General features: G+C 42.2%; 1 protein-coding gene across 1 annotated transcript in view; it reads left to right on the top strand.

Moving 5' to 3' along the window:
- The first annotated feature begins 9,940 nt into the window (after positions 1-9,940).
- The window catches only part of LOC118283156 (inactive dipeptidyl peptidase 10-like), a 99,435-nt gene continuing 81,707 nt past the window's right edge, over positions 9,941-27,668 (top strand). Inside the window, exon 1 of the mRNA XM_035604878.2 lies at positions 9,941-10,390. Coding sequence (XP_035460771.2) covers positions 10,334-10,390 — 57 coding nt within the window. The 5' untranslated portion in view covers positions 9,941-10,333. The remainder of the gene's footprint in view (positions 10,391-27,668) is intronic.

Raw genomic sequence — 27,668 nt, 5'->3', positions numbered from 1 at the left:
ATCGAATTCACTTTTATGTAGAACTTCCCACGATAACCACGGATTCCTAGAAGCAAATTAGTTGAATCTAAACTGGGTGTTCTTGCATATTTGAGACATCCTGTTTCCTCATAAATTAGAGCAACGTTTTACTACCTTGGGACAGTCGACTTCCTTACATTGCTGTTTTCTCAGCTGTGATGTGAAGTGTCATTTTTGTGGAGTCTCTGTAGCTGAGAGCGGAAGTGGAATACAAGCCGACCGGCTGCAAAGACGAGCTGGACAACTTTTCCCCCCACTAACGGGCGGCGATGCTTTCCAATTTGGGGCACGAGACAATTCCCTATTACAGAAATAAATAAAAGTCCAATGATTAACTTCCACCTGCCAAGCTCGAGCAGCACTCACAGTTCTGGGAATCCATCAAAGAGAGAAGATGAACACTTCCTTTGTCTCATCTTTTTGGAAGGACAGTTGGATTCATCTCACATCATTATTCCTCCTCTGAACGGGAGGCAAGGGGAAAACAAATCAGTTGGTGTGGCCACTGTTTATGAAAGCACTGGACGCAAATAATGCGGGGAGCGGAGGTGGAGATTTATTTACTGATTGTGAGCTGCTGTCAGGATGACTGGCTCAAGTGTAGACGTCAGACGTGTGTGTGTGTGTGTGTGTAAATAGCATTTCCTCAGCTAGGGATTGAAACGCTGAGAATTTAAAAAAGAAATGAGGCTGCTGCAGAACATATAAATAAACACTCTCCGGGAAATGAGGGGAAAGATGAGAGATGATCGACAGAGAGTCGAAGGAGAGACACAGCCCGCTGTTCCTTATCCCTGTCGCTGGTTGAGGGAAGCGGCGCCAACACATCACTGTGACTGGCAGACCGACGGACAGGTTGTGACGTCCGGAGGTCAGGTCTGGACCGGTCCAAGGCCCCCCCCCCCCCACCCCCACCCCCCCGCCCCGTGTGCAGCGCAGAGGTCGTGGCTGCATCAGCAGGGACTCATTCTGTCGTGTGTATCAAAGAGGAAGCCGTCACCACACCCTCACAGAAAATACACGCTGCATATGAATGGAAGCTGAATAGGATGACGGAAGGGATGAGACAGATTCAAAGGAATTTCTGAGTGGACAATGTCAGAGATGTGCTGTCGCTGCAGAGGAGCGTCACACACTTTAGTGAACCTGCATCAATGGGTTCACCATTGAATACAAATTGAGACTTTCTTTGGCAACTTAAAAAAAGATCAAACACAAATCAGAGAGGGGAAAAAAAGACTCCAGACTGGAGGAAATGGTTGTATTAATACGCCTCAAACAGAACAAGCAGCAATACAGCTGCTACCAGTGACTGAAATAAGATCAGGTTTTTGAAAGAAGAAATGAAAAAATCACCCCCCGCGACCCTTAAATGGATAAAGCGGTAGACGATGAATGAATGATGAATGATGAAATGAAAAAATCATTGTTACGTAACATCAGACACATTATCCGCGGGCCAGGGATTATGAAAGAGTCCGAGGGATTAGTACACTTGGCACCCATGTGGGCCACGGCAGCGTGGCAGGGCTGAATGAACGGAGTCGACTCATTGTGAGGACGGGGAGCTTTTCATGAGCAGATCCACCACACAAGCTGATCTCTTTTCAAAGATCGGGCGTAATGGTGTGGCGGGAGCGAAACAGTAATATTTCTTTTCTTCTTAAAGAAGGGATTGAGAACCGCTTTTTTTTTTTCCACCGAGGAAGAGAGCCGTACTCAATTACTGAACACATATATATATATCATACTAACCATCTTCTAATGCAGTCGGCTTTCCTTGGGCGAGGCGACTGAGGGTGGCGATGGCGTTCCTCGCAGTTGGTTTTCCAGGCTCGGGTCGGTCAATGTTGAGGAAGCAGAGTCTTTGCAGTGGGCTGTCACACGCGGCACACATCAGTACAAGTCTCCTCAGAAATAGGGAAAAACCCTCATGCAGTTTTTAGCTTATGGAGCTCAAGCGCAGGACGGTTGTTGTGTCCACTGCAGCTCTGAGCTCCTTTTTGTGCTTTGCGGCTCAGTTATTTCATGTTGCCGGTTGTCAGACACATTAGCTGGTTCCACATGATATGGCTCGACAAATATGTTTAGTTCCTTTCGTTCACGTTTCATGCCCCGAAAGGCTTTTCACCAAATGCCTGGTGGAGTTTTGCAAACCCTCCCCTGTGGCTGAGTCATGCGTGGCTCGCAAAGGCAGTAATCATCCTCCTATCATTCACGGGAATGTGAGCCCAGCACAACAAGGACTAGTTGGTCTGTATTTGTTGTGTGTGTTGTTTCATCTCAGGCCAGACAGAGAGAAATAAAACTGTCCCTAAGTGTTTTTTCAGTATCTTTTTCTGAATCAGTTATATGCTCTGTGAGACTTTTTGCCGCTCCACAACTTAATGAATTGCCTCATGAGGCAGGTCATTCCATGTCGACCAGATGTCCCCCACCTCTGCCTTACACGGAAGATCACTGAACATTCACTGATTTAATACCACGGTGGGGAGGTACAGGAATCCGCCCACACAGATTAAATTCAATTTTCCCTGAATTAAAACCTAAGTTGTGTAAACAGTGTGCAGAAAAATGCTCGTATGGATCCATGACTCAGCTGTATAAAGGCAAACATATGTGTATCATGAAAGTATGGGCTGGAGAGTAGGCAGGGGCTTGAATGTTTAAATGACCAAGAGTATGTTTCTGTGCAGGATATGTTTTTGCTGCAACAATAAAGACAATCTATGAAGTCAAAGACGTTCCCCGGATTCCCTGAACCTGATTTAAGATTCACATAACCAGGATAAACTCACAATAATCCCAAGACTGAGCGTCAATGTCACTCCTGCTGGAAAACCCCAATGTGTACCAGGGTTTGGAGTTAAATGCATGTCTCACAGACAAAGGTAAGGGTAAAAAAAAAGGTAAAAGCAGAGATTTTTTAATTATGTCAAATAGGCAGTCAAAACAGGTATAGCAAAGGGACATGGGTGAGTAAAAGACCCAAACACAGGACAAGACGGAAACAGGCAAAAAAAACATGCACGCACACGCAAGCACACACACACACACTGGATATATAGTTTAAAGATCATCTGACGAGGAGCAGGCCTTTTTCCACAGATGACATTTTGTCGTGTCATAGTGGAAAGATAATAAAATGGATGATGGCTGAATTGCATGTAGCTGTTTCAGTCTCAGTGTCCTGCTATTGTTCACGCTGGATCACTGTCAACCTGTCACAGTTTAATGGGGCACCTGAATACAACAGAGCCATGATTAATGTTATCAGAAACACCCCTTTCACTGCTTTCCATACTCCACACCCATAAGTGCGTCTCCATACATCATGCAGTGGAAGCGCACTTCCCCTTCCTCTATGTCTCTGTTGAATGTTCTGTCCACCTTAGAGGAAGTGGCAGATAACAACGTCCATTCCGATTGGGATGTTTTGAGGAAACTGTAACATGGCTCAAATGAATATATGAGAAAAGGAATGTCACACTTCCATAATTTCTACTGCATTGTTTTTATGTGTTTCAGGACTGAGTGGCAGTTATCTCGACGTGCAACTCGGATGGATACACACATTCATTTCCATTGGTTTCATTCAAAATTATGTCTAAATTTGGATGGCAACGTGGCTTATGTCAAAATGTCTGCTGTGGTTCAGGAGGTCACCTGAGGTCACCCACCTGAGGCCGCAGGTCCGATCGTCGCTTGACCCTCTACAGTTTGCCCAACTGCCTCCTCTGGGTGTGGGAGACGCTGCCATCTACCTGCTCCAGCGAGGCAGGAATCTGTCACGGCTGTGGGGGGATTTCGGACCAGAAATGCAGACACAGATGTTGGGGGGGAATGAACAGGTTTAATGAAATTCTAGGTGGAGCAGAGGCAGGCAGATGAGTGGAGGCACACAATGGCTACGTGTGGAGCGAGTTCAGGCTGGAGCATGAAGCCAGCAGGGAATGCTGGTCGGGTGGGTTAGCGTGGTGGCAGCGGTTGGATCCAATCCACAACACTGCTGGAGGAAGGAGAATACAAGGGTAGTTAGTTCTTAACTTAAACTTGTCAGAGAGAAACTAAACGAAATGTTTAGCGGCCGCAGATTCCAACACTACCGTGTGACGTGTATATAACAATCTGGCGACGTGTCTCTGCGAGGTCCGCGTCTTTACACTGCCAGTGGGGACCATGACGAGTGTCGGGAATGAGCTGCTGATTAGTTGGAGCGGCACACGCACAAGCACTCACACAAGACCAAAACACACACAGAAAAACACAGTCACTGGGGCGTCACAGCCCAGTCGTGACAAAATCCATTTAAATACAACAACTTGACGGACTTAACAGGTCCACCGCCGAGCTCCAGCAGCCGTTTACACAACGGCCACTACTGTCTTTGCAATGAGTGGTCATTGTACGCCGTAATGCACTGTTTCAAAAATGACGTACGTTCGTCGTATGAGTTGCAAGGACAGTCTCGGACAAATTGTTATCTATCACGGATAACCCTGACCATCTCTCTCCACCCCCCACTGTCTAGGTGTAGAGCGGGCATAGACTAAAAACTAAGTGCCTGAAGCCTGTATTCTCTGGAATGACCAGCAGAGGGGGACTCCGCTGGTTGCAAAAGTCAGTCTCTATGAGAAAATGACTTGACTTCTCGATTGATTCATAACGTCAGTAAACATTTTCCTGCCGAGTTTATGGTCACAATCTATACTTCGAAGTCTTCTTGAATACAGCATGATGTTATTTTTGTAAATTGTGGTCTCATTTCGAGTAAAATAGACGATAAAGCGCTGTAGCATGGATACAGCTTAGTTGACAGCTGGTCTGTCCAATCATTGCATGGTTGCAGGTGTAGGTGGGCAAGAAATTCAGACCACCCCCCCATTCTACATTCAGTTGCAAAAAATACAACATGGCACTGGTCAAATGGGATACTCGAGGCTGCAACATGGCAGTTCACAAACCAACGGGTGACGTCACGGCGAGGAGCCACTTGAGCGCTCGTATCCTTGCCAGAGGGTTGGTGGTTCCATTCCTGGCTCCCCTACATGTCAACGTGTCCTTGGGCAAGACATTGACTCCCGAATCGCGCCTGACGGCTGTGTGATGTGTGATAGAGTAGCGCTGAATGGATGCGTGTGTGAATGGGTGATTCGCACTGTAAAGCACTCGGAGTGGTCTTTACGACTAAGTAAAGGAGCTGTATAAATGCAGACCATTCACCATTTACCCACCATTTAGTATAGTGCACTTTAAACAACCTCTAAATGATGATGATTCACAAGTGTCTGATAGAAACTGGAATGTCACTCAGCACAGCATTTCGTTTAGATTCAATCAAGCAGCACCAAATCACACATACTTACCGAAATATGCCTGATTTCCCCAAATGTAATGAGTCCTTCCACCATGTTTCGTGGATGGTGTTCCGTATTTTTTTCGTGCAATCCTGCTGAAAGTAGACAGGGGACAGAAATAAACAGACAAGGGGTGAAAACACAACTCGCTTGGCCGAGGTAAAGTGAACAAGGGATTGCTGTTGGACACTGGGAGGCAGGTACCCATGTGGGAACCAGCTGAAGGCTGCTGCTGGAATGACAGGTGAGTGGGTGACTTGGCACAATAATGGGAAGGGGAAACATGAAGAACTGGCTGACGCTGTGGCATCTACAGCTCCATTGTGTTTATCATCACCTCTGTAAGGAGTAGAGATGGAATTATGAAAATCAATAAGGGATGACTTTTAGATTCCCCATCTTTAAAGATTAAGCTGCTTAGATATTTTTGCACACAGTGTAGCCTCGTGATGCACTTTCAGCTGACACCAGCTCAGCCCGATTCTTTGCTGTTGCTGTCTGTCAGTGCGCCGACCCGTCCTGCCTAGTGGTGACATTTTGGGTGTTCAGCTGTTTCCTATCACACGCCGACCTTTCATGCATCAGAAGTGTCCCACTCTCTAAAACTGGATATATGCTTTCAAGTGGAGGTAAGCGGATGGCCTTCAAAGTGCTCTGTGATAAGCAAGCAGAAGAGAGGACCTTTACTTATTGATGCTGAGATTCCCCAGGCAGCGTGGACGGCATCTGGCTACTGTTTAGTTTGCAGGCGGGCAGCCACTGTACTATGACTCTGCACAAGCTCACAACAAAATGTAACTAGCACGACACCCTCTGTCACACATTTCCAATCTCTGTCAGCCCACAGGAGTGTGAGGTGAGGTGTCCTCCAAGCGTGTTTGGAGCAAATATTCTCCAAATCTGCCGGTAGCATGCAGGTGATTTCAGTGGTTGGGCCGGCTGCCTGCATGTCAGTTACTGACAGCAAACCTTTTCATGGAAATAAATTGAAAAGTTATTTACATGCCGATGAATATATATGTATATATATATATATATATATAAACTAAATGTAGTAGTAGCTATGCTTAGGTCTTTTTGCACAGTATATGTCTGAATGACTTTACAGGAATTACATTTTAGCTTGACCTGACTAGCTTGACTCATAATTAAATTTAAATCCCCTACGTAAATAATATGTTTGAGGTATACAACTGACTGTTGAACCTTGACTTTCATACGTGACATTATAAATTATTGAAGCTGCATTAACATTTGGCTACTTTGGGGACAACTGCAAATTGAAAATGTGTTCACTGAAGTTTGTCTTCCATTCCTTCGGCTGTGGAAACGGACACTCCACTCATTCCCAGGGTAGGAGTGTTATAGTTATATCGACAATTTTTTAAATGTTCATTAGTTATTGTTTTCATTTAGTTTTGGGGTTTTTGATTTGTTTTGGTTTATTCAGTATTTAGTTTTTTAAGGAATTATTTGGAAAGCCTTGATTCATAGAATCCCAAAAGGTAGATTTTTTTTAATTTTTTTTTATTTTCCTACCATTAGGTTGTTAACTCTGGCAGACCCTGGAGTCTTAAACTTGTGCTCTAATAATCGGCAGATGTGTTCAAATAAAGTACTATGGCAAAGTCTGGTGGAAAGCCCAGCGTCAGTGAACATTTGAACCATTGCCTGCTCACACTTGTAATGCTCCTGTGTGGTAACACACCATGTCGTTCCCTGTGCAGCGCAGGACTGTGAGCGGACGTTGGCAGCAGTCTCCCATTCCTTCCACACACTCCTGGAACATTTCATCTGCTTCTCTGTGAGAGCTTCTACGTTCAAATGTTTTTTTTTGTCTTTTTAGCTGAATTCCACAAATGTCACATCACTCTTCATTGCCACGCACTTTCATTTATCTACTGGTGGTAGTCAAAATATTCCTTAACTGGACAGTGAGGCTCTCAACCAGCAGGTCCTTTTGCCATTTAGTAAATCGTAGGACTAAATTGCAAATCAAGCCAAGCTTCTTCTGGGTTTTACAATTGGAATCTGCTTTGTTGCCACCCTAGGAAAATAATTTGTTACTTTGTCATCTTCATTAGGCCAAGATCAAGAAGTTAAATCAAACAGGTCAGTGTAAATCAAGGGGGGAATTAAACACAATAATTTAGTTTCATTTTAGTTTGTGTAAAATTTTTATTTCAGGTCAGCAATTTTTTTCCTTGCTAGTTTAATTTTAGTCCTAGTTTCCATAAGCCATGATAACCCTGGAGGATAGATACTGTGAACTGTGTGGTTTGGATGAGGTTAAAAAGCATTTGGTTTGACCATGAGTCATCCCAGTGTGTTTGATATGAAAGTAAAAAACACAACATGTTTACATGGCAAAGCTAAAATAGTAAAATACAAACATCAATGGATAAGTATTGTATGTTTTAAAAAAGCACTCAGCACCTCCCAACCAGCAGACCCTAACCTCCAGGATCTTCACGTGGTTCACCTGAGGGGTTCCGTCTTCCCCAAGTGGCTTTACTCCTCCACCACCACCAGACTCTTACATCCAGGGGTTCCAGTCTTAAATCCTACTATATCTCAACAGGTCTTTCTTTACGCCACAAGAATTATTCATGTTGCCTTGTTTTATACCAGTTGAGTTGAGTATCTCTCCTTAGTGAAATGCCCATTGGTCATAATGGACCAAGATGATTGTGTTTTGTGCCATGTGGCCTCCAAACTGGACTGAATAACAAATAACAGATGTTTCTCATTTGGTTGGGATTAAGAGGCGTTAGCTGGATACTTGACATAGTCTCCACTCTAACAATGGCCTTGACATCCAAGTCCCCCTGCTGGGAGGAGATTCACAGGCTCTGAATCTTATAGTATTTTTGGGGGGATTTCTTTGGATTGATGAGGTCACTGTGAAACTGGGAAGGAATTATGAACCATAGTTAAAGGCAGAGTACGTCTCACTCTGTACATATCTTGTGTTATTATATTGTGACAGATTAATCCTGTGCTAAATCTGAACAGAAGTAGTAATGATGTTATTTAGAGATGATTACAAGGCCCATGGGGTTTAACTGCTCTAGATTCACGTCATTACAGCTAAATGAAACTCCTCAGGATGGAACATTTCAAGCAAAAACATTGCCAGATCTAGAACAGTCTTGTCTCGGCAAGTCCTTTGGTAATTTACCGCCGGCTCCATTTTCCGCAGAGGACTGAAATGTGTTGTAATTCCTTTCGGAAAAATACATTTTGGTCTCAGGGTTGAAATGTGATAGTTCTTGCTGCCAGTATGTGTTGCGATAAAGACGAATGCATAATAAAATTCACGTTTTATTGGACTTGCCTCCGTGGGCTTTGAGCTTGTACCAGCCCATCGTCACCGGCTATATATTTGGCCTTTTTATACCATGAAATAAACTCTCTCCATATATAAATATACAAATAATACATAGCCTATTGTTACTATTTTACTTTTACTATTGTTATCATTGTTAGTATTAACAAACACTTATACTATTATATTATATACCATTATGAATAATATTTTATTGTTTTTACTATTACACTAGTAATACATACTTTTATGTGTGTAACAGTTTTTACAATTATTTGGGGGTGGCACAGTGACAACTGCAGTGAAAGCACACTATGAATATATTATAAATTTAATCTATTTTTCAAAATTATTCACAATAACCAATGACTGTGTTGCTGACCACTGTATTATTCTGTCTTCAGTTTGGTATTTATTATTTCTCATACTATTCATGGCTACACACACGGCCGTGTACGCAGGACCTCAATCACCATTCTTCGTCAACACACCAACTTCCGTGGTCTTGTTCTGTTCAAATGTTGTATCTTATGTTGCACAATTTTTTGTGCTTTGGCCCATTGGGAGCAACATACACATGCATAAAAAATGAATGACATACGATTCTGAGTGATAATGAAATATTTTAATATGCAGTGCAGATTAAGTTACAAGGTGTAGCCTATCTAGAATTCCACTATTAAGACAACAAGACAGTATTGAGAATATGGCTCATGTAAACTGCATATTCCATTCGGATATTGATATGAATTGGCCTTTAGAATTTTCTGATGAATACATGTGATATCATTGACATTTTATGATCATTCCCTTTCAGCCTATTCAGAATACAGTCTTTTTTTCGGAATGAGGACAAAAACCAAAACCACATTTTGTGCATGTTGGATATAACAGATCTTGTACAATGTGTTTTCTCTGTTTGTGTCTATTTTTGTATATATTTTTGTGTGTCTGGATTTAGAGTGTGTTTCCCTTCATGTCTCTACTTTCACACTTGTTTGTACCCCGAAACCATACAAGATGGCCTGTTGCGTTTCTGTGTTTGTACATTTTAAACAATAAGCAACACTTCTACCTAAGTCACGTACATTTTATTTGAGTGGATTTCTCTTCCAAATCGATTCCTAATTGTGGATGAAACATGAAAATAAAAGCTGCCAGTGGAAACAACAGAATCATGGAAAACACTTCACATGTAAGAAATGTGTCCATTATGGCTCAAAAAATAAACATGATACAGCAGACTGTTTTCATCAGCTATGTAATCTGTCTGCGTGTAACAGCTCCTATTCTCGTACTTAACCGTAATTCCTGTGCCATCAACTCTCCCCTCCTGACTAATTTAGGATTTACGCAGATGGTTCACATCCACGTTATCTCTGGGTGAGTGGGGGTAACTTGGCTATAGCGTTACTGTCGCGTGACTGAGCAGCCACAGCGCGCGCACCAGCACAGCAAGTGTTTACGCACAAGGCACCATTGGCTGAGGAACGAGCGAGTGTCGCGGGCAAGGAGACGGACCGGTGACAAGCTTGAAACCAACCCGTCGACGTGTTTTTGCGGGACCGGGCCTGTCAGCTGGTAGCTCGTCCGCTCTCCCTGCCGGAGCTGTCCAAGGTGATGCAACATGAACCAGAGCGCAGGAGCAGCGCAGCACAGCCGGAGATACTCCACGGAGGAGAAGGTAAGAGCGCCGGTTGTCGCCCGTCTGTCGTGTGCTCTGGGACTGTGTCGTCCATGTGCCATGAGCGATTGACGCCCACGAGGCTTGGCTGTCAGGGGGGCGCAGTCCCTCCGGCTGTGCGCGATGCTGCCAAACTTTCCGTGGGAGAATAAAGTTGCGCGCAACCAGACTTAAAGCACGTGGAGGAAGTTGTGAGTCGGTGAAATGAGACGCAACAACATGATGATAGTCCGATGTGGTTCCCGCAGCGCAGGCACAGTGTCGGATGAATGATTTAGCTGTGCGCCAGGACCAACCATGTTCTCGGCCGAGGACAGTCTCTCTCTCCCGGTCTCTGGATCCACTCGACTCAATAATTCATGCGGCTTTGGAAACACCGACAAATATGGCAGGGCAAATATTAACATTTAATATCGATCCAGGCGGTCGACCTCAGGGTGCGTTTATTCTGTCTTTCTTCATGTGAAACGGAGGAGAGTGTGCCTGTGACAGCAGTGGACGTGTGGGTGCGTCCAGCGTGAGAACAACATTGTTGGATGGGTAAAACTAAATTTAAAAAAACTGCTGATCAGGATTTATGCAAAGTTTGGTCTGAAGGGCTCAACATTTTGGACAGAGTTCCACTGTCATCAGACCTGATCCTAACTCCGTCTGTCCAGGCAGCACACAACATTCTCTGTGGCATCCTGAGCGTGATACCAAGGCAATGGTATGTATTTGGCCAATAATTCCCAAGGAATACATTGTGCCCATTATTCTCAGTATTATGAACGCATTATATCAGGACGGTCACAATAGAAGATAACCACTTTAAGATTAACCTGGCCAAAAGGATTCACAATGAAAATATTTTTGCAATATATATATTAACTCTTTGAAAGACAAAATCCAATTCATCTGTGTTTATTGTGTGTTTTGTACTACACTTAAAACACTTCCAAATTCTAGGTTGTAGTGTGAACCAGATAATTACTGCGTTTTAGATGCAGACAAATTGTTGAAATGTAGATACATGTGGACATAAAATCAAATCTAGGTTGAATAAAGGAAGTATGCATAACTCAGTGTAACTGTTCAGGACTTCCAACAATCACCAGTTTTGTTTTGCAATCAGTTTCATACTAGCTATTAAGCATTTTCAGGAAGATGCATTAGAAAGATTAAACATATGAAGACCAGACGCGAAAGAAAGAAAACTGTAGAATAAAAAAATACTGAAGTGGAGTGCAGTTTAATAAAAGACAATGGCAAACACAACGTTTTTTGACCTCCATGTAGAGGAAATGAGAGTTGCGGCAGATGCTGACTTTCTAGGAGTTTCTCCCAGATGTGTGGAGCCTTGAGACTGGATGGACGTCACATCACACCTTTGTTATGGCACATGCCCATACAGTGAGTGGATCTGAAGTTGTATGCTTAAGATCGGAGAACCTCATTAATGTTTCACTGTCTTGGTCTTTGTAAAGACTTCTGAATCATCTGGAGCTGTCTGTCTAATAAGAAGGATAAAAGGTAATAACATGACTGTAAGACAAGTTTGATCTGCATTTAAAGAGTGGATCCACTGCAAGTATCAGATGCAACTCACAATGGGAGGGAAAGGAGTTGACAGTGTATTTCATTTGAAGATAAAAGTTTATTATAACAATCTGTCTGTCAGTGATTGATGCTAACATGTGGCATTGGAATTTAGCGTGTGATTTTTATTATCTGGGCATTTTTGCTGAGTGGAACATGCTAACATGTAGCATGGTTTTTGTTTTGTCAACATTCACGAAATGCAATGTGGCACAAGTGGGAATTTTGACCGTTTCTAAATATGAGGGAGATATATCTAATCGATACAAAAACGTTTGACCTACGGACTAATGGACCAACGGACTGACCAACCGACATTGCTATTTCCAGATCAACATTAGTCATTTGCGAGCTTCTCTCAGGGGAACAGGGATTTATTTAAATCACCTTGGTAGATGCTACACTTTGTGCTCGAATCATTTCAACCAGCGTCCTGTGGCCATTAGAAACCTGCTGCAGAAAGTGGATAATGAGGACAGTTATGACACTGTCCCCCCGTGGGCTTTGAGGGAGGGGTACAGTGAATGCGCATGCATTGCTGGGGGTTATCCAGTTGTTGATTATGCCTCCTCGAGAATATCCATTAAACTGTGAATGTACATTTTTCTTCTGAACAATTGTACTATTATGGACTGTTATGTAGAGTGTTAGATGATTCTTGTTTCTGACTATTCCACTATAAAAACATGTCTCTGAATTTGTCATTTTGCTTCATACGTACTTTCTAAAAGCGGGTAATCGCTTTCTGATAGGATTCTCTTCCATTGGCAGATTGTTTGCACATTTATTTTAAAAGAATTGCCCTTTATTCTAGATGAGAAACTTCAACATGTTTTGTTTTAAGTTAAAATAATCTCACCCATGTGGATTTTTTGGGGAGTTCTTGTAAAAAATGACCAAAAATGTACACAATAAGACTTAGTTAACTCTGGAGGTTTTAAAATAAAAACCGTAGATGTTGCAATGACTTAGTCAGGATCAGAGATGATTTAATATTTCTGTGCAGCGGCCATAGAACTATACGGGTTCAATGTAACATTGGCTTTGTCCTTTTCCCCTCCTAGGTCAAGCATGACATTTGTGGAAATACACCTATTCAGTTTCCTGCTGAGAGTTGATACGGGTTGATAAAGCTCTCCTAGCTGCCTGTTTAAGCTACATTGTTACCTTATCTTGGCATAAAATTCAGAAAAGTACATCTTGTTTGGTTTAATAGTAATCATGAGGTTGCCACCAGCACAAAATGCCCACAAAATTACTACTTTCAGCCAAGAAAATAGTCCAGCACACAATTCCCTGTAAAACCACATTCTTTTTTTTAATCTCATTTTACCGCCTACTGGTTGTAACTTCATGTTTAATGGGAACATGTGTCTTCTAACTAAATAATATTAAGCATGGGTGTCCGACCCATTGTACGTGGGTGGGACAAGACCCGCCCACTTTATAAGACCAATAATATTGGACCCTCCCACTTTTACCGTCTCTAATTCTGCGCATCAGTCTATTCACCCGTGGTACTTTCAAACAGTCAAATACATGCCGCTCGATGAATGCCCTATTAATTAAGTTAAACTCCATACCACGTTTTCGCTACTCCCGCCTGTACCGTCCTGCAGATATGCTGCTCAGGTGGGTCTGGCCGTGTGCCCACATACTGTCACTGTAGAAGTCTGGCATTTAAGTGAATGTTCCTAATTTATTCGTGTGTTGCTTTTAAAGGCATCATGTAGGTACAGTATTAGATTGCTGTTGTGTTAATTAATCATTGAGGCTATAAAATTTCTTATGTTACGAGGGTCCAACGGCATGGGAGTTGGACACGTCAACCTGAGAGCTAATCCCCATGGGCTCAAGCATAGAGAGGAGCAAAGCAAAGAGAGGGAGCGAGAGCGCCAGCGGGCCAAAAGGCAATGCACACAGCTCTACAATGAAGCAATGGTGCAAAACAGGTCATTTATGTTGATATGAGAAGTGTTGGGGTAATTCTGAAACTGCGGTGGGACATATTAAAATATGGCAAGTCGCCACAGTCTGGGTTATTAATGGAAAACAATGCAGGCCGGCAGGTGCTGTGTGTGTGTGTGTGTGTGTGTGTCTGTCCACTCCCCCATTAAACTGATGACAGTTAATCATCTGGAGATTCGCTCTCAAACAATAATCCCAAAATCCGTCCATGAGCTATTTTGTAATTTTGTACGCATACACACACACACACACACACACACACACACACAGTGTGCAGTGTTGATGAAATGACACTTTAAATATTCTGATTTACCGACTCTAATTCATTTTGTTTGCCACTGTCCAGACTGTTCCTCTCGCCACAGACACGCCTCTTACTAACCTGTACATGTCATGGACAAAGAAAAAATACTGGTGTGAGATGGGCTAGGGTAAATTATTCTGTGGATCATCAGTTTACAGAAGCATAACCTCCGTATGGACTACCCAGGTACTTGAGACAGGACTCACAGCTAAGTGAGTTTTTGTTAAAATGAAACATCCATCCCTGTGTACTGCTACACTCTCGTACGTGTAACCACAGTTATGATCACACAGCTTGCACTGAACGGTAGATTTGACCTTGTTTGGATTCCCCTGTAGGAATGTATTTATCAAAAACAATAACTCACCAGGATATAGATGTGCTTTGGGGCTGAACTGCATCTGCTGCGGGAAACAATGCAGATAAAAGGCAGATGTTGTGTTGCAGAACAGTGGGTGTTTCTCTGAAATGTGCAATCTAGGTTAGCGAAACCCACTTCAAAACACTTAAAACCATTTACACTCAGCTATTTCATATATCTTGGGATATCTTCATGAATATCAAAAAGCCAAGCGGAATTTGAGACTAAAATCCAAATATTCCACCCTCCCCAGCAGTCTGGGCCTATAGCAGCACAACGAAGAGATGGTTCAGGACTCATCAGAGAGGAAAGTTTGAAGTCTAACCTTGAATGTAGAGAGGGTGTCGGCCTCCCTGGTTCCAGCAGAGAGGAGCCTGGTGGATGAAGGCTCTGCCTCCTTTTCAAACAGAGGTTTAACTACTGCAACCTTAAAAGTTATCAAAGTAACTTCGGGTTAGACTCAAATCACACGTTAAACGAAGTGGCCCACTTGAGTTGTTTGCTCTTTGTGCAAATCACGTTTGGCTATTAATATCTATGTAAGTATTTACACATTCACGGATCTATACACACATTTGCAAATTATTTTACGGACACACAAATCTCGATTCTCAAATCTCAGCATGCATTTGCAGATTCTTTTAAACTCTCACACACACACACACACACACACACACACACACACACACACACACACACACACACATCTTTACATTTGTTTTCTATGCTTGTTATCTTTTAAATAAATGATTATAAATATACAGTCTGGTTTATATACTGTTGCACCTTAAATTCAACAATGAGTGGTTTATATATGAATAATTCATCAAATCAATTATTTTACTTTTTAATATTTTCTAAATATGTGATCTTGGTTCCAACCACTTCCTCTGGATGAAATTACAAAATGTACCTGTAATGTTTCCCCATGCTCGTACAACCACATTCAAGTAATAACCCACATGTTAAAAGGCACCTGAATACAGGAAGTGACTACTCTGTTGAAAAGCACAGATGGCTTTAAACCATCTTACATTCAAAGCAGCGCATTGAAGTTTGCACACTCTTCTTTGACCAATTAATCCGGACCCTCCGAGACCCCTTCAGGTCCTTCCTATGCAAATAGCCGTCAAACCCAAACCTGGGATCCAGGAAGTCAGTGGTGTGAGAAACAGCCATTGACAAAGACAGTGGGCCCTGCCTGTGCTCATAAACGTGTAACGTTACACAAACGGCTGCTGAGAGCAACTTAAAGGGCGCTGTTTGTTCAGGACAACACCAGACAAGTTACAGATGAAGAAATCTTAAAAAAATCTCTGGAGGCTCTCCTCTGCGGTCTCCTCCAGTGTGCAAACAGCCTGCTCGGTCTAATGAAGCACACACGATCAACACAGACTAACAGTGCTGTCTTTGGGGACAGCCTAGTGTGTAGTTTAAAGTAAATCCTCTCAGCACATTAGGGCTCACCGGAGAGAGAGCCCCGGGCGCCAAGGGGAGCTCCCACTGCGGGACAGATGGGTGAACAGTCGGGCTCGTGTCGCCTCCCTCCCTGCAGAGTGTTTCAGGAGAGTATGACTGAGCACCGAAACCAATATATGGAGAGAAATCAATGACACCGTACCCAGTTCTCCAGGGGCATTCAGACATTCAACTGTGAAAGCTCTTGCAGCTTTATTAACGTGGCCTCATGCAAATGCACAACCCACAAATGCATTGGATGATTAAATATAATTTTCTCTCTGGGGGATTATGGAAAGTATAGGACTTAAAGATGAGCTAATTACTGTTGTGAAATAACTCCTGGAACAGGTTGACCATTCTTTACAGTATAAAATTGATTACTACAAAAAACTTTTGGATTGCCTGGATCACCTCAGCAAGCGGCAGCGACATGGCGTCAGTGGCTATGTAACCTGAAGGGAGAACAGCAACTGTCTACGGATTCTCTAAAGGTGTTTTTACCCCCGATAAAAGGCTTGAATTGTTATTCTGGGCCTTTGCTAAGAGTGTGGCAACATAACACATGCCTCGCTCAACTCAAAGTCTCACTCTCAAGTCTCATGAGACTTGGCTTGTTGCAGGACGACGGAGGTGGAGTCGTGAGTGAGAGAGAGAGAGAGAGAGTTGTAAAAGGAGAGACGATTATGGCTGAATCTTTTTCTGATGTGAACAATGTCCATGAAGCCTTCCACTCCGATGGGTGTCCTTGCTTTTATGAGCCGCAGTGTACAGATGAAGAGCTCCTACAAATTGAAGAGAGAGAGAGGGGGGCAAAGAACAGAGAGAGAGACTTCCCTTTCAGCGAGATATGTTGCCAGACTCTAAGCAAAGACCCAGAATAACAATTTCAGCCTTTTATTGGCAAAAACAAACTTTTAGTGGACATTTAGGCTGTCACAGTTTTCCTGTAAAATCCCATTGTAGCCTCTATCGCAGTGTCACCTGCCGGCTGAGGCAACCTACTGCCGCGATTCCAAAAGTACCATTTTTGGGCCCAGGTTGAAAATAGCAGAAATCTCAGCAGACTGGGAGCTGCAGGCTGTTTGTACACACAGGAAAGCAAGACTGTAAAACTGATTTGCTTTCACTTCTGAACCTTGTCAGACAGCAAAGAACTATCATTTCTCCGCTGCTTTATGGTATTTGACAAGTGGCAGTGTTCCTTCAGTTTAAATATATGCATGGTTCTAGGCAGATGTCAGAAGGTCCACAAAAGGATTTGAATAGCTTTTGAAGGACGGTGGCGACGTGGCATACTGCTCACAGACATGAGCATTAATACGGCTGTCAGCTTTTTGTGCAGCGTTGGCTGTACTCCGCAAGATGAGGTCATGAGAAAAATCCTTGAAATTTGTTCAACTCTTACTTAACCACAGCCAGCTGTACCTTTGGTTTGTTGTAGCTATATAAGCTTCTAAGATTCCACTGGGCCCTTGAAATTGGAAACCAAACGGCAAAGACGGAGATGATTCTGGCGGAATCTCAACACAGTGACAAACTCCATCATGTTTGCCCTCACCGTTACCCAAGAAGCTTTAAGCAGAAGGTGACTGATTAAAAAAAAAATACATGTCGTGATTTTAACTCCAATGTTCATTAGGCACTTTTGAATTACCCTGGTGTTTGTGTTAATATTTGTGGTATCTCTCGGTGTCACTGCACTATGAAGGAGTTGTAACGGTGAAGCAGCTGGAGGGACAATCTGAGATGATTGTGATTGCAGTTTCCCAGTGCCCCCCCCCATGTGGAGCTCAAAGCTTAGAAGACAGGTGGAAGGTAGACATCCACTTCTGAAAGATTGCATCAGATGTGAAGTGTTTTTCCGATTGCATGTTGATTACAGTATTATCCAGATGATATCAGTGCACCTGATTGGCGGCCTGATTGAGACGGCTAGGCTGTGCTGGAGCAGTTAGGACTGTCTGAGTGTTCATTCTTCAGAGTTCAGACCTGGTTCATTTCACAACGTCTGTGGTTGTAATGAGTGTGTCAGCTGCCACATCTCTTGTAATGACGCTGTTGTGTAACCTACAAAGTGAAATGCACACATGCATTGTTTTCTGTGAATCCTTCATGTGTTTAGGAATTAAATCGTAATCCCACAGAGGATCTTCTTTTTTTAAAGGTACTATATGTTGGGTGGTACTGGTGACTCACCAAGAGCTTCATTCATTGTTTTGTTCCAAAGACAAGAGGTTACAAGCTTCAGGGTAGACTGGAGGCTACAGTGTACCGCCGAGGGAAAGTGGTCAGATTGAGTGACTGGCTTGGGCTAGCTGGTTAGCATGGTAGCATCAGTGGGAGGAAAGAAGTGATAACAGTAGACGCCAAACGACAGTTAAGACTGACATCGTTTTTACAACTCTGGAGACAGAACTTGGTGTGTAAAGGAAGTTTAAGTTTAATGCTGAACCTTTTTCTGATGCCGTACAGATTATTTAATAGCTGTTCTTGCAAAATTATAATTTAATAATACATATATTATAGTTGAGGATTATATGCCTATCTTTAAGAATATAAATCAAGTGTAAAGGGGTAACGGCATAGCTCCAGAGCCTATCGAGTAGCTGTGTCTATGGATAGCTTATATCTGCTTCATCAAACTCGTACAGGTACAACTTCAATATGCGCCGGGCTAAAGGGGCAATGGAGAAACCACATGGAGACCGAGAGCTCTAATTGGTTATGTTCAGCTGCTTCTGTTTTATCCAACAAGGGATGCCGAGGCAGGTTGTGAAATGAATATAAATGATCAATGTGATTTCTCAATATTTTTCAGTTTTCCCCCCACTCAAAGGTAATTAAATTAAATGAATAAATGAAAAGCTCAAAGCTACCAAGCTTCGGTATCCATCGATATCTTCTTCTTCCGCTCGTTTATAACAGTCAGTGAGACGTGGAGCCTAATTGACAACTTTACTATTGCTCCTTCTGGAAATCCTGTGAGCCCAACTCACAAGCTCTCAACAAGGGGCCTCACCTTCTCCTGTCGATCACAGGACGGCTTCTCTTTATACAGTCGAGACACAGTTTGGTATTATTCTCTGGTGAGAGACGAGAGAGGCGTTTGTGTTGAAATGGAGTTAAAAATAAAAAGGTAAAAATGTAAGCAGAAAAACTGAGATCATAAGTAATGATCTTTATGATAAACATTGTGAGACAGAAAGTGGATGCATACAGGATAATATTCACAGCTTTACTTACTATAAAATGCTATTTAAGACAGGAATACAGCCGAGGGAAAATCGCGTCCAATCAGTCGACTCCAGATTTAGATTCTGGTCTGAAAATAGATCAACTGTTTTAATCCTTTAAAGTTTATGTTGTTGAAAGAAATCAAAACCTGTTTCTTGAGTCTAAATTTCTGCCTTTGCCACAGCATGTCTGCTGACAGGGGAGGTTCTCTAATGTGAGTGCACCCTGTCTGCCGGGCCCGGTGCATTTGTGCAGGGGTGAAGTTGTTGTGAACACTTTCAGCAAGGCATCAGCGTGGCAATTGGCCTCCCGTCTGACGATATAATAATGATATTAATAATTGAAATAGAGTTCTTGAAAACTTTGACCGTTGCCTACGCAAGCTTGGAATATGGTTTTCAAATATGTTATGCTTTTTCGTGCCGGTTGAAAAATCATCAAAATAATAAATAGTAAATAAATATATGAATAGTAAAATCTGTGGCATAATATGTAGTTTAACAACATTTGAAGGATCACTGAAATACATGCATTTCAAGGCAGGAATGATAGGAGAAGCATAATAAATAGTATTTGTTAAGCCCCTTTCACACTGGCCAAAAAACCTGTTTAAACCGGCTAACACCTGGCATGTTCTGCCGTGTGAAAGTGTTTAATCGGCTTTCAGCCCCGGGTCAAATGACTCTGCGATAGACCCGGGTAATAATCGGCTTCACCTCCAATCGGCATATATGTGAACGTCACACCCGGGTGAACGCGCTAATTTGCACGATGACGGAGGCAACGAAGGCTCGAGTCCTCCGTCGGTAACTGCTGTTACCTCACCAGCTCGCAGGCTCCGAACCGTAGTAAAGAGACCTCTCGCATGTAGCTAACTCACTTAGCCTAGCTTTGGCTCGTTGGTGGTAACAACTAACACAATCCAGATCATGGATGAGGTTCAGAACGGGTCACTTTATTTCAACCCTTCGGCGGACACACACGGCCTCATCAGGCGGTCTCTCATTACACAGTGGCCATAAACTGTCGGTAACATGGATGATGTGCGGAGCCCATTCTCCTTGTGGCTGCAGCTACGTACACAACCACAGTGCCAACCTTCTTCTTCTCTCATACACACACACTTCCAAACCCATATGACCACCTGCTTTAAGGGCCAGGCTCGGCTCGTAACACTGCGCTGACCACCGGCTCACTGGCGACCATGCTTTCTGTTGTTTACTACACTGTTCTTCTTTGTTTTACGGCGTGCACTGCTCTCTACCGCCATCTATGTCCGCCACCTGTCACTACACGATCATCAGACCCTGGTCTGCTCGCAGTGTGAAAGAGGCCAATTGACGATTAAACACAGGTCGACCAGCGTTTAGAAAACCGGGGTCTACGCGGTAATTTTGCAACAATATGAATAATCTTGGTTTATACATATAGAGGTAACACTTGGTTGATTTTAGCAGAGGTTAAATTCAGTATAGACGTTACTGGGTCAGAGTAAATGAAGGTAGAACACAACATAAATGAAAGATTTCAAGTCCGCCTCGAAAAAAAATTTGGTAGTGAATATCCCTAACAATGCAGATGAAGCCCATTCCTCTAAAAATCCACAAAACAACATCTGAACATTATCTGTGCCAAATTTAATACTGATAAAGTGAAGCACAGCAAAGTTACAAGCTTTAGTCGGGACATGGTCAGACAGACTCTTTGGCACAGATGTCCATGTGAAGTCTTTTAACGAAGACGGGTGCTTCTATGTCTCTAAAAATTATCATTATATTGCGGCGTAATGAAGTCAGAGCTGGCAGCGACACAAGGTTATATAGACAGGTCTATAGCTCAGCAGCCCATTGGTCAACCTGAATGATTGACATGTCTATTGAACAATCAGAGCCAGGACAATAGCCAAACAACCTCCAAATCCCTGTCAACAACACCATTCGCTAACTTTGAAGGGGCAAATCCACTGTTATAAATTTGATAGGTCAAAGTCATTTCACTCCGTCCTGTAAATAGTTACTATTAAATGACCCCCACGGCCGGGAAATAAAGATCATTATTATACAAAAGAAAAGGAGTTAACCGGAACCAGTAGTGGTTCTTAAAGGGTTGACACCATTTTTGGTTCCACAAAGAAACTTTTAGATGATGAATGAGCCACTTGCTGTGGGTACAGCCATTTAGAGAAACCATTTACAAAAATAGGGTCCTTAAGAAACTGTTTTCAGGAAAGTTTATTGTGCACCCAAAAATGAAAATTTTCTTTAAGGATATTAAAATTGTAAGGTGAAAGACAAGTGCACTGTAGCTGTTAGCACCTAATAAGATTTGATTGATATTTCTTTAATGTTTCAATCAAACCAGCATAGCATTAACCTAAAAGTACAGATCCTACAAACAGAAAATTTGATCTACATATAGATGCACCTTTTAAGAACTTTTCAAAATGTCATAGTAAAAAAAACAGCATTACAAGAGACGATTACATGCCAATACAGACTAGAGCTACTACATTTTATAGGAGTAATAAAGAGATAAAAATGTATTCTTTAAACATGACGGTTGGCTTCATGGCCAGAACTTGAAAAAAGTTACACATTTGGAGGAGTGTTATTGCTCCCATATTTTACACCTTTTCAACACGTTTATTTTTGATCTCTGAGGTCCCAAAACATGTCTTCGAAGTCTCCTTCTTAGAATACCCCTCAGGTCCCGCATTCTGGGATCCTGTGAAACCCTTTATTTCAGCTCTTCTTTGGGTGAGCTGTTTCTGTGTCTGTAACTTTAAGAGCAACTGGCGTGCGTTCCTCGTATCTTCGACATCTCTGTTTACCGGATCCACATTATATATTTATCTGCGGTGAGATGAATTTACCAGGTTTCATTGGGGATAAACCACACCAAGCTCTGGGAGTGTCACCCTACCTAGAGGAGGTGCTGACACCATACTACCACACAACATCTAGAAACATGAAAAGCTTGTTGTTTCATCTCTATATTTATCTTTTTGGGGATTTCTTATTTTTGTAATTGCCTAGCATTGGCTAATTTATAATTCCATTATCAACCAGTAAGTTGCCAACTAACTAAAACAATGGAAAGTATGTTTCTTTTAGACCATCACCCATACCTCAAATAAGTATAAAGAACCTTTTATTCTACAGAGATCCATATAAAGTGCCTAAAGAACAATCCAGTGAATGAAGATGTTCTTTGTAGAACCAAAAAGACTGTTGAAGAACCATTTTCTAACCATTAGTCTTCTGTGAGCAAAAGGTGGAGACTACTGAGCTGTTTGAGAGTATAGGATGTTGAGAATAAGAAAAAATATTAGAAATACATAAAAAGACATCTGGAGACAATGCAATGACTGTATGAAAATAGAACAAAGCTGTGTCTGCAAGCAGTGAATTCATCCAAACTCTGAGCGCTGGCTGGTGAGCGCTCCCAAAGCCTGTGCAGGCAGAGTTTGGGCTGACTCCAGTTTTCACCCCAGGGACCGATTAGGACTCTGGGGAGCTGAGCTCCAGAGCATCGGGGACATAGATATCAATCCTGGTGTATAGGCACTTTTCTCGCTTTGTGCTCCCTCTCTCGATGGACAAGCTGGATTATTAGTTACACAGTTGTCAGATGCCATAAAATAACACCTATTGCTGAGTGTAAATCTGGCTCAGGAGGAGTGGTGCCAGCAGCAGAATGATGATTGTTATGAGCTTGGACCGGGTAATGACCTGTTTTCTCTTTCTTAAAGCCTTTTGTAAGCCTGACACCTCCATTAAAACTCATTAAAGAGTCATATTGAGGTCAGGAGATACATACGGTACGATGTTTAAAATGTTCCGATATCTGGATGAACACGTCTGTCGGGTGTTTAAATCAACCCTGTTAACACAAGGATATTTTTTTCTGTGGCATTAGGGATTTTGCCCTATGTTGTCAATCTGTTTTGGACAAACTGGTTTCATCCGCAACATGATAAAAAACAAAGCAATCAAAATTACAAAATCTCAAAACAGTTTTGCCCTCGCACGTGGGAGTTTCTGCTAAATCTACTTGGTAAGGTTTGGTTAGGTTTTGGGTGCTATGTCACATCAAGTCATGTCTTCTCTTGTTCTGTCACTTAAATATGACTGATGATATTTTGTATTCTTTGTATTTCTTTGCGTAATGCTGCTTTGTGTAATGTTCCCTTTACTCCAGTAGATTCCTCTAGATGTAGATGTAACTATTGCATGTTCTAATGACGTGCTATGTGTTCATGACAACACAAAGTCAGTGTCTTGTAGGGAACTGAGGATGGATCTTTCTTCTTCAGTTGGTTTTGGCATATCCAAGACTTTGACACATAACTTGGCAAGATGTTGTATGAGGTCTGCCATCTCTGAACCATTCAAGAGTGTAACTAAATCAGGTAATGAGTAATCATGAACTCATCATGAGCACCAGATGGTTCATAACCCAATGGATGAGCATCAACTGGAGATTCTCACTTTCTCTAAAGAACTGCACCTTTGAGATTATTCTTGTCACTTTAATCACACCAGGGAAAATCTGAGGACTATTAACACACAACTAGACTCTAATAGAGTTAGTGTAAAGAAAAAGAAAGAAAATAGCCACGCGACACTCCAGAACTGCTGCATCATCCCTTTGTCATATATTATCTGACTGTAGAACTTGACGAACTTCCGTCATTTGTTGTGATGATGCCTGCGATGGAGAGTAGTGACATGTCGCTCTAAAATCACACATAGGTGTTCAACTGGGTTGAAACCTGGTGACAGAGAATGCCCTGGTATATGACTCACATCATTTTCAAAATTCTCAAACCACCCAGAGCCCCGATGCCCTGTGGAAGGCAATTTAATTGGTGCAATATCTGTTTCAACTCTGTCTCTCTGCAGTGGCAGTCTAGTCACCGGCTGGATAACATTCAGAGGCAATGGTTTCTTTTATTTCCTTTCTTTAACGGCAGCAGAGATGCTGGAGGTGGACATAAGTTGTTTTTAGTTATGTTGTCACTGTGGAGATAATATTTCACTAACCTTAACCAAGTGCTGTGAGCACCTAAACAAAACCATAAAAAGGTATAATAATGCTGATGATATATTTCAATGCAAGATACTCAGATATTTTGGTGGAATACAATATGTTGTCTGTGAAAATGTACTGATATGTTGAGGATTAAATGATATAATTTCCAAATATGTAAATTACATATGAATCACTTACTGTAATAACTAACCACAGAGGGCTTGTTCAGAACTGGGAGAAAATGATGTGTACCAGCAATGCTCATATCTCAACCAGTCGATACAGTGTGTCCCGAGCCAGACTCTTGAATCTTAGATTATGATTCCACAAACATGCTGTGGTTTCAGAACATCCCTATTTTTTCTCACTTTCTATTTCAAGTCCAGAGAAAAACCAAATGTCCAAAGATCAAAGTAAAAAACAACAACTTCTTTCACTACAAAAAAGGGAAGAAGGGAAGAAGACATTTCTTGAAATATGATTTTTATTATTTTTGAATTACTCCCGAACCATCTGAACAAAGGCAGTTGCGGAACAAACAGTGTAACACTCTCTGATGCATCATTATGACAATATGGTACTGCAGGAAGTAGAACTGTATCACGTATTTCATTTTAGAAATAACAACATGCTCTGGTTCACGTGTTTGGCTGTTCACATGGACACCAATAATCAGACTATTGAGCTTAATCTGAATAATATATTATTTTGGTTATGATGTTTACACTAGTTGCTAATTTAATATTCCATTCATATTCATGTTAACATGTTGTAGAGCATCGTCCGATTATAACATCAAGCAGTTGGTAACTGTCACACATGTCGATGTCCCTAATAGGACGTTTGATGCGACTGACATCAGAACAATCCACATGTCTGTACTTGATTATTGTTTATTCTGAGTATGACACTATACAGGTTAAGGTGATTCAAAAAGGCTGTTTACATGGCAGCATCTTATTCAGACTATTGACTTAATCAGGTTTATATCGGAATATTGTTGTCCATGTAAACAAGGTCAATGAGACATTACACTGTAAATATCAGTAGCTGGAAAAATGGAGGTTCTCTATTATATAATGATATCTTAGTGGCATAGTGGATCACAGCTAGTCGAGGCACAACACGTCTGTTTCAAGATTATATTTTCTCTTGTTGCACTTTCTTTCCATCTGGCTGACCACTACCCTGCTGCAGCAAATCTGGAGGGGCACATATTTAATGTGTTGCACACATAAACCCATGTGCCCAAAATCTGCTTTTGGATACCTGTCAATTATGATTACACCTAATAAGATAGAGCTGCTTTCTTATCCCTCTTGCTGTTCAGCGAGTGATTTGAATAAGTCAGCCACCGGAACAGAGGCGCCTCCGCTCCACTTGATGAAAGCAATTGTCAGACAACAAAAGATTTTTCCAGAGCAGGGCGGTTGTTTTCAACCATGTGCGGATGGCCTGCATAGCAACTGGGAAATGGGAGGGGCAGTTGGGGATGATGACAGTGAAGAAATGAACTGAAGAAACAAACAAGCTCAGGAGACAAACAAGAAAAAGAGAGGGAAATGACTGGAAGAGAAATTATGAAAAAGATTATGCCCTACAAAATTCTAAAAAAAACCAAACAAACAGTAAAATGATTGAAAATAGATATCAGGAAACCAATTTTCTATTTTGCATATCTGAACTGTTTAATATCTGGTATATTGCACGCAATCTGAATGGTTGCAATTTGAAAAACTGATTAGATTAAAATAGCCAAAATTCATCCTGACCTCTGCAGGACTTAAAGCGGTATAACATGAATCTATTTATTAGAGGTGTATGATTGTGTTGTCTTGGAGGAGGCATGTGCTTCTGTTTTACATTAGGTATTCAGATGGCGGCTGTACAAGGCTGCCTCTGAGTGAGGTTTATGAACTTATCTGTACAGAGGTGGAGAGGACAGGCAAGCAAATCTTGATTCCCAGATGGATTTTAAGTAGATCCAGGCCAAACTTACTGTTGCCACCAATGTTGTTCACCTTCAGGGCGCTGCAGACATTCAGTGTCCTAAGTTGTACTTGAGCGCTGTACACTTTCCTTATCTTCTTGAAACACACACACACACACACACACACACACACACACACACACACAAGACACACACCTTCTCATAAACAATATTGATTAGGTTGAGCCTCCGTGAGCAGCGCTGCACCACTTCACATACCATCCGTGTTCTCCATTTGCTGTCCACCATTTTGTCCTTCATTGCACCTCGGTCTTAATCCTAGCAGCTTCTCTGTATCTATATCTGATTACACTTTGGTTTACAGGCTTGCTGCGCAGAAACCAATGTCAGAGTAAAACCCCACACCTTTTGCATGTTATCTCCTTCGCAAATGGATGTCCTGCAGAGTGTGATGACGCCGGCGGTCATCCTGCCTGTGAATGAGAGACGAGATCTGTGGTGCAGGTGATGAAAGGACTGAAGAAGCTGCTGTTTAATGTGCTGCAGCACTGCCTCATTATGCTAATCCTCCTAAACAGAGCCTCCATAGGATGCAGACATGCATGAGCTTGAATTCGCTTTGAAGAACAGAACATGCTCAGGGAATAAATCCACAGGGGGCTCTATTTCTCTCTATTTAAATGTGTGTGCTCGAGAGGAAGCATATACATGTATGCATGCAGTTTGTCTCTCTTTACACATCATGCAGCACTCATATAGTACAGCAGTAAGTGGGTTACAATAGTTGTTGTTGCTGGAATGAAGGAACCCCTATCAAGAATTGGCACTTAATGTGGTGAGACTAAGAGCAATTCAAAACAACCAGCCAGTCTTCTGAATTAAGTAACTCCCCCTGGAATAGGGAAAATGGATTAACCTACTGATGATTGCCAGCAAGTGTCTGGTGACTGGGCCTTACATGGGGCCTGGTCGGGCACAGTCCAAAGAGATGACATGTAACCACCACCCTGTGGTGCACCCGAAGCGACAGGAATCAAGTTGGGGTGAGGTGTAAAATGGGCAGGGTGCATTGGTGGCCTGGGTGTAGTATGATTGGTTTAGATTGGTGAAATATGTTCTCTCCGGTGGGGAAGGAGCAGGAGTTGAGTGAGAGTGGTACCCGTGGAACCAAACTCTTTGAGAGGTTCTGGACTAGGGGTGGGCGAACTGACGATCTTATATATCGGAATCGATCCTAATTTGGCATATGATCTGATTGTTAGTGGGGAAGTTTCTGCAACGCTCTGGCGAACGCAGATATTGTAATAACCCTAATACAACAGAGTCTTGTTAGAGAACACTGCACATGCATTCATTACAACCAATAGATATTCATTGTTTAATAGAG

This window comes from Scophthalmus maximus, chromosome 14, assembly GCF_022379125.1.
Source record: "Scophthalmus maximus strain ysfricsl-2021 chromosome 14, ASM2237912v1, whole genome shotgun sequence".
Taxonomy (NCBI): Eukaryota; Metazoa; Chordata; class Actinopteri; order Pleuronectiformes; family Scophthalmidae; genus Scophthalmus; species Scophthalmus maximus.
Note: the sequence above shows the minus strand (reverse complement) of the source record. Positions and strands in the feature narration are given on the sequence as shown.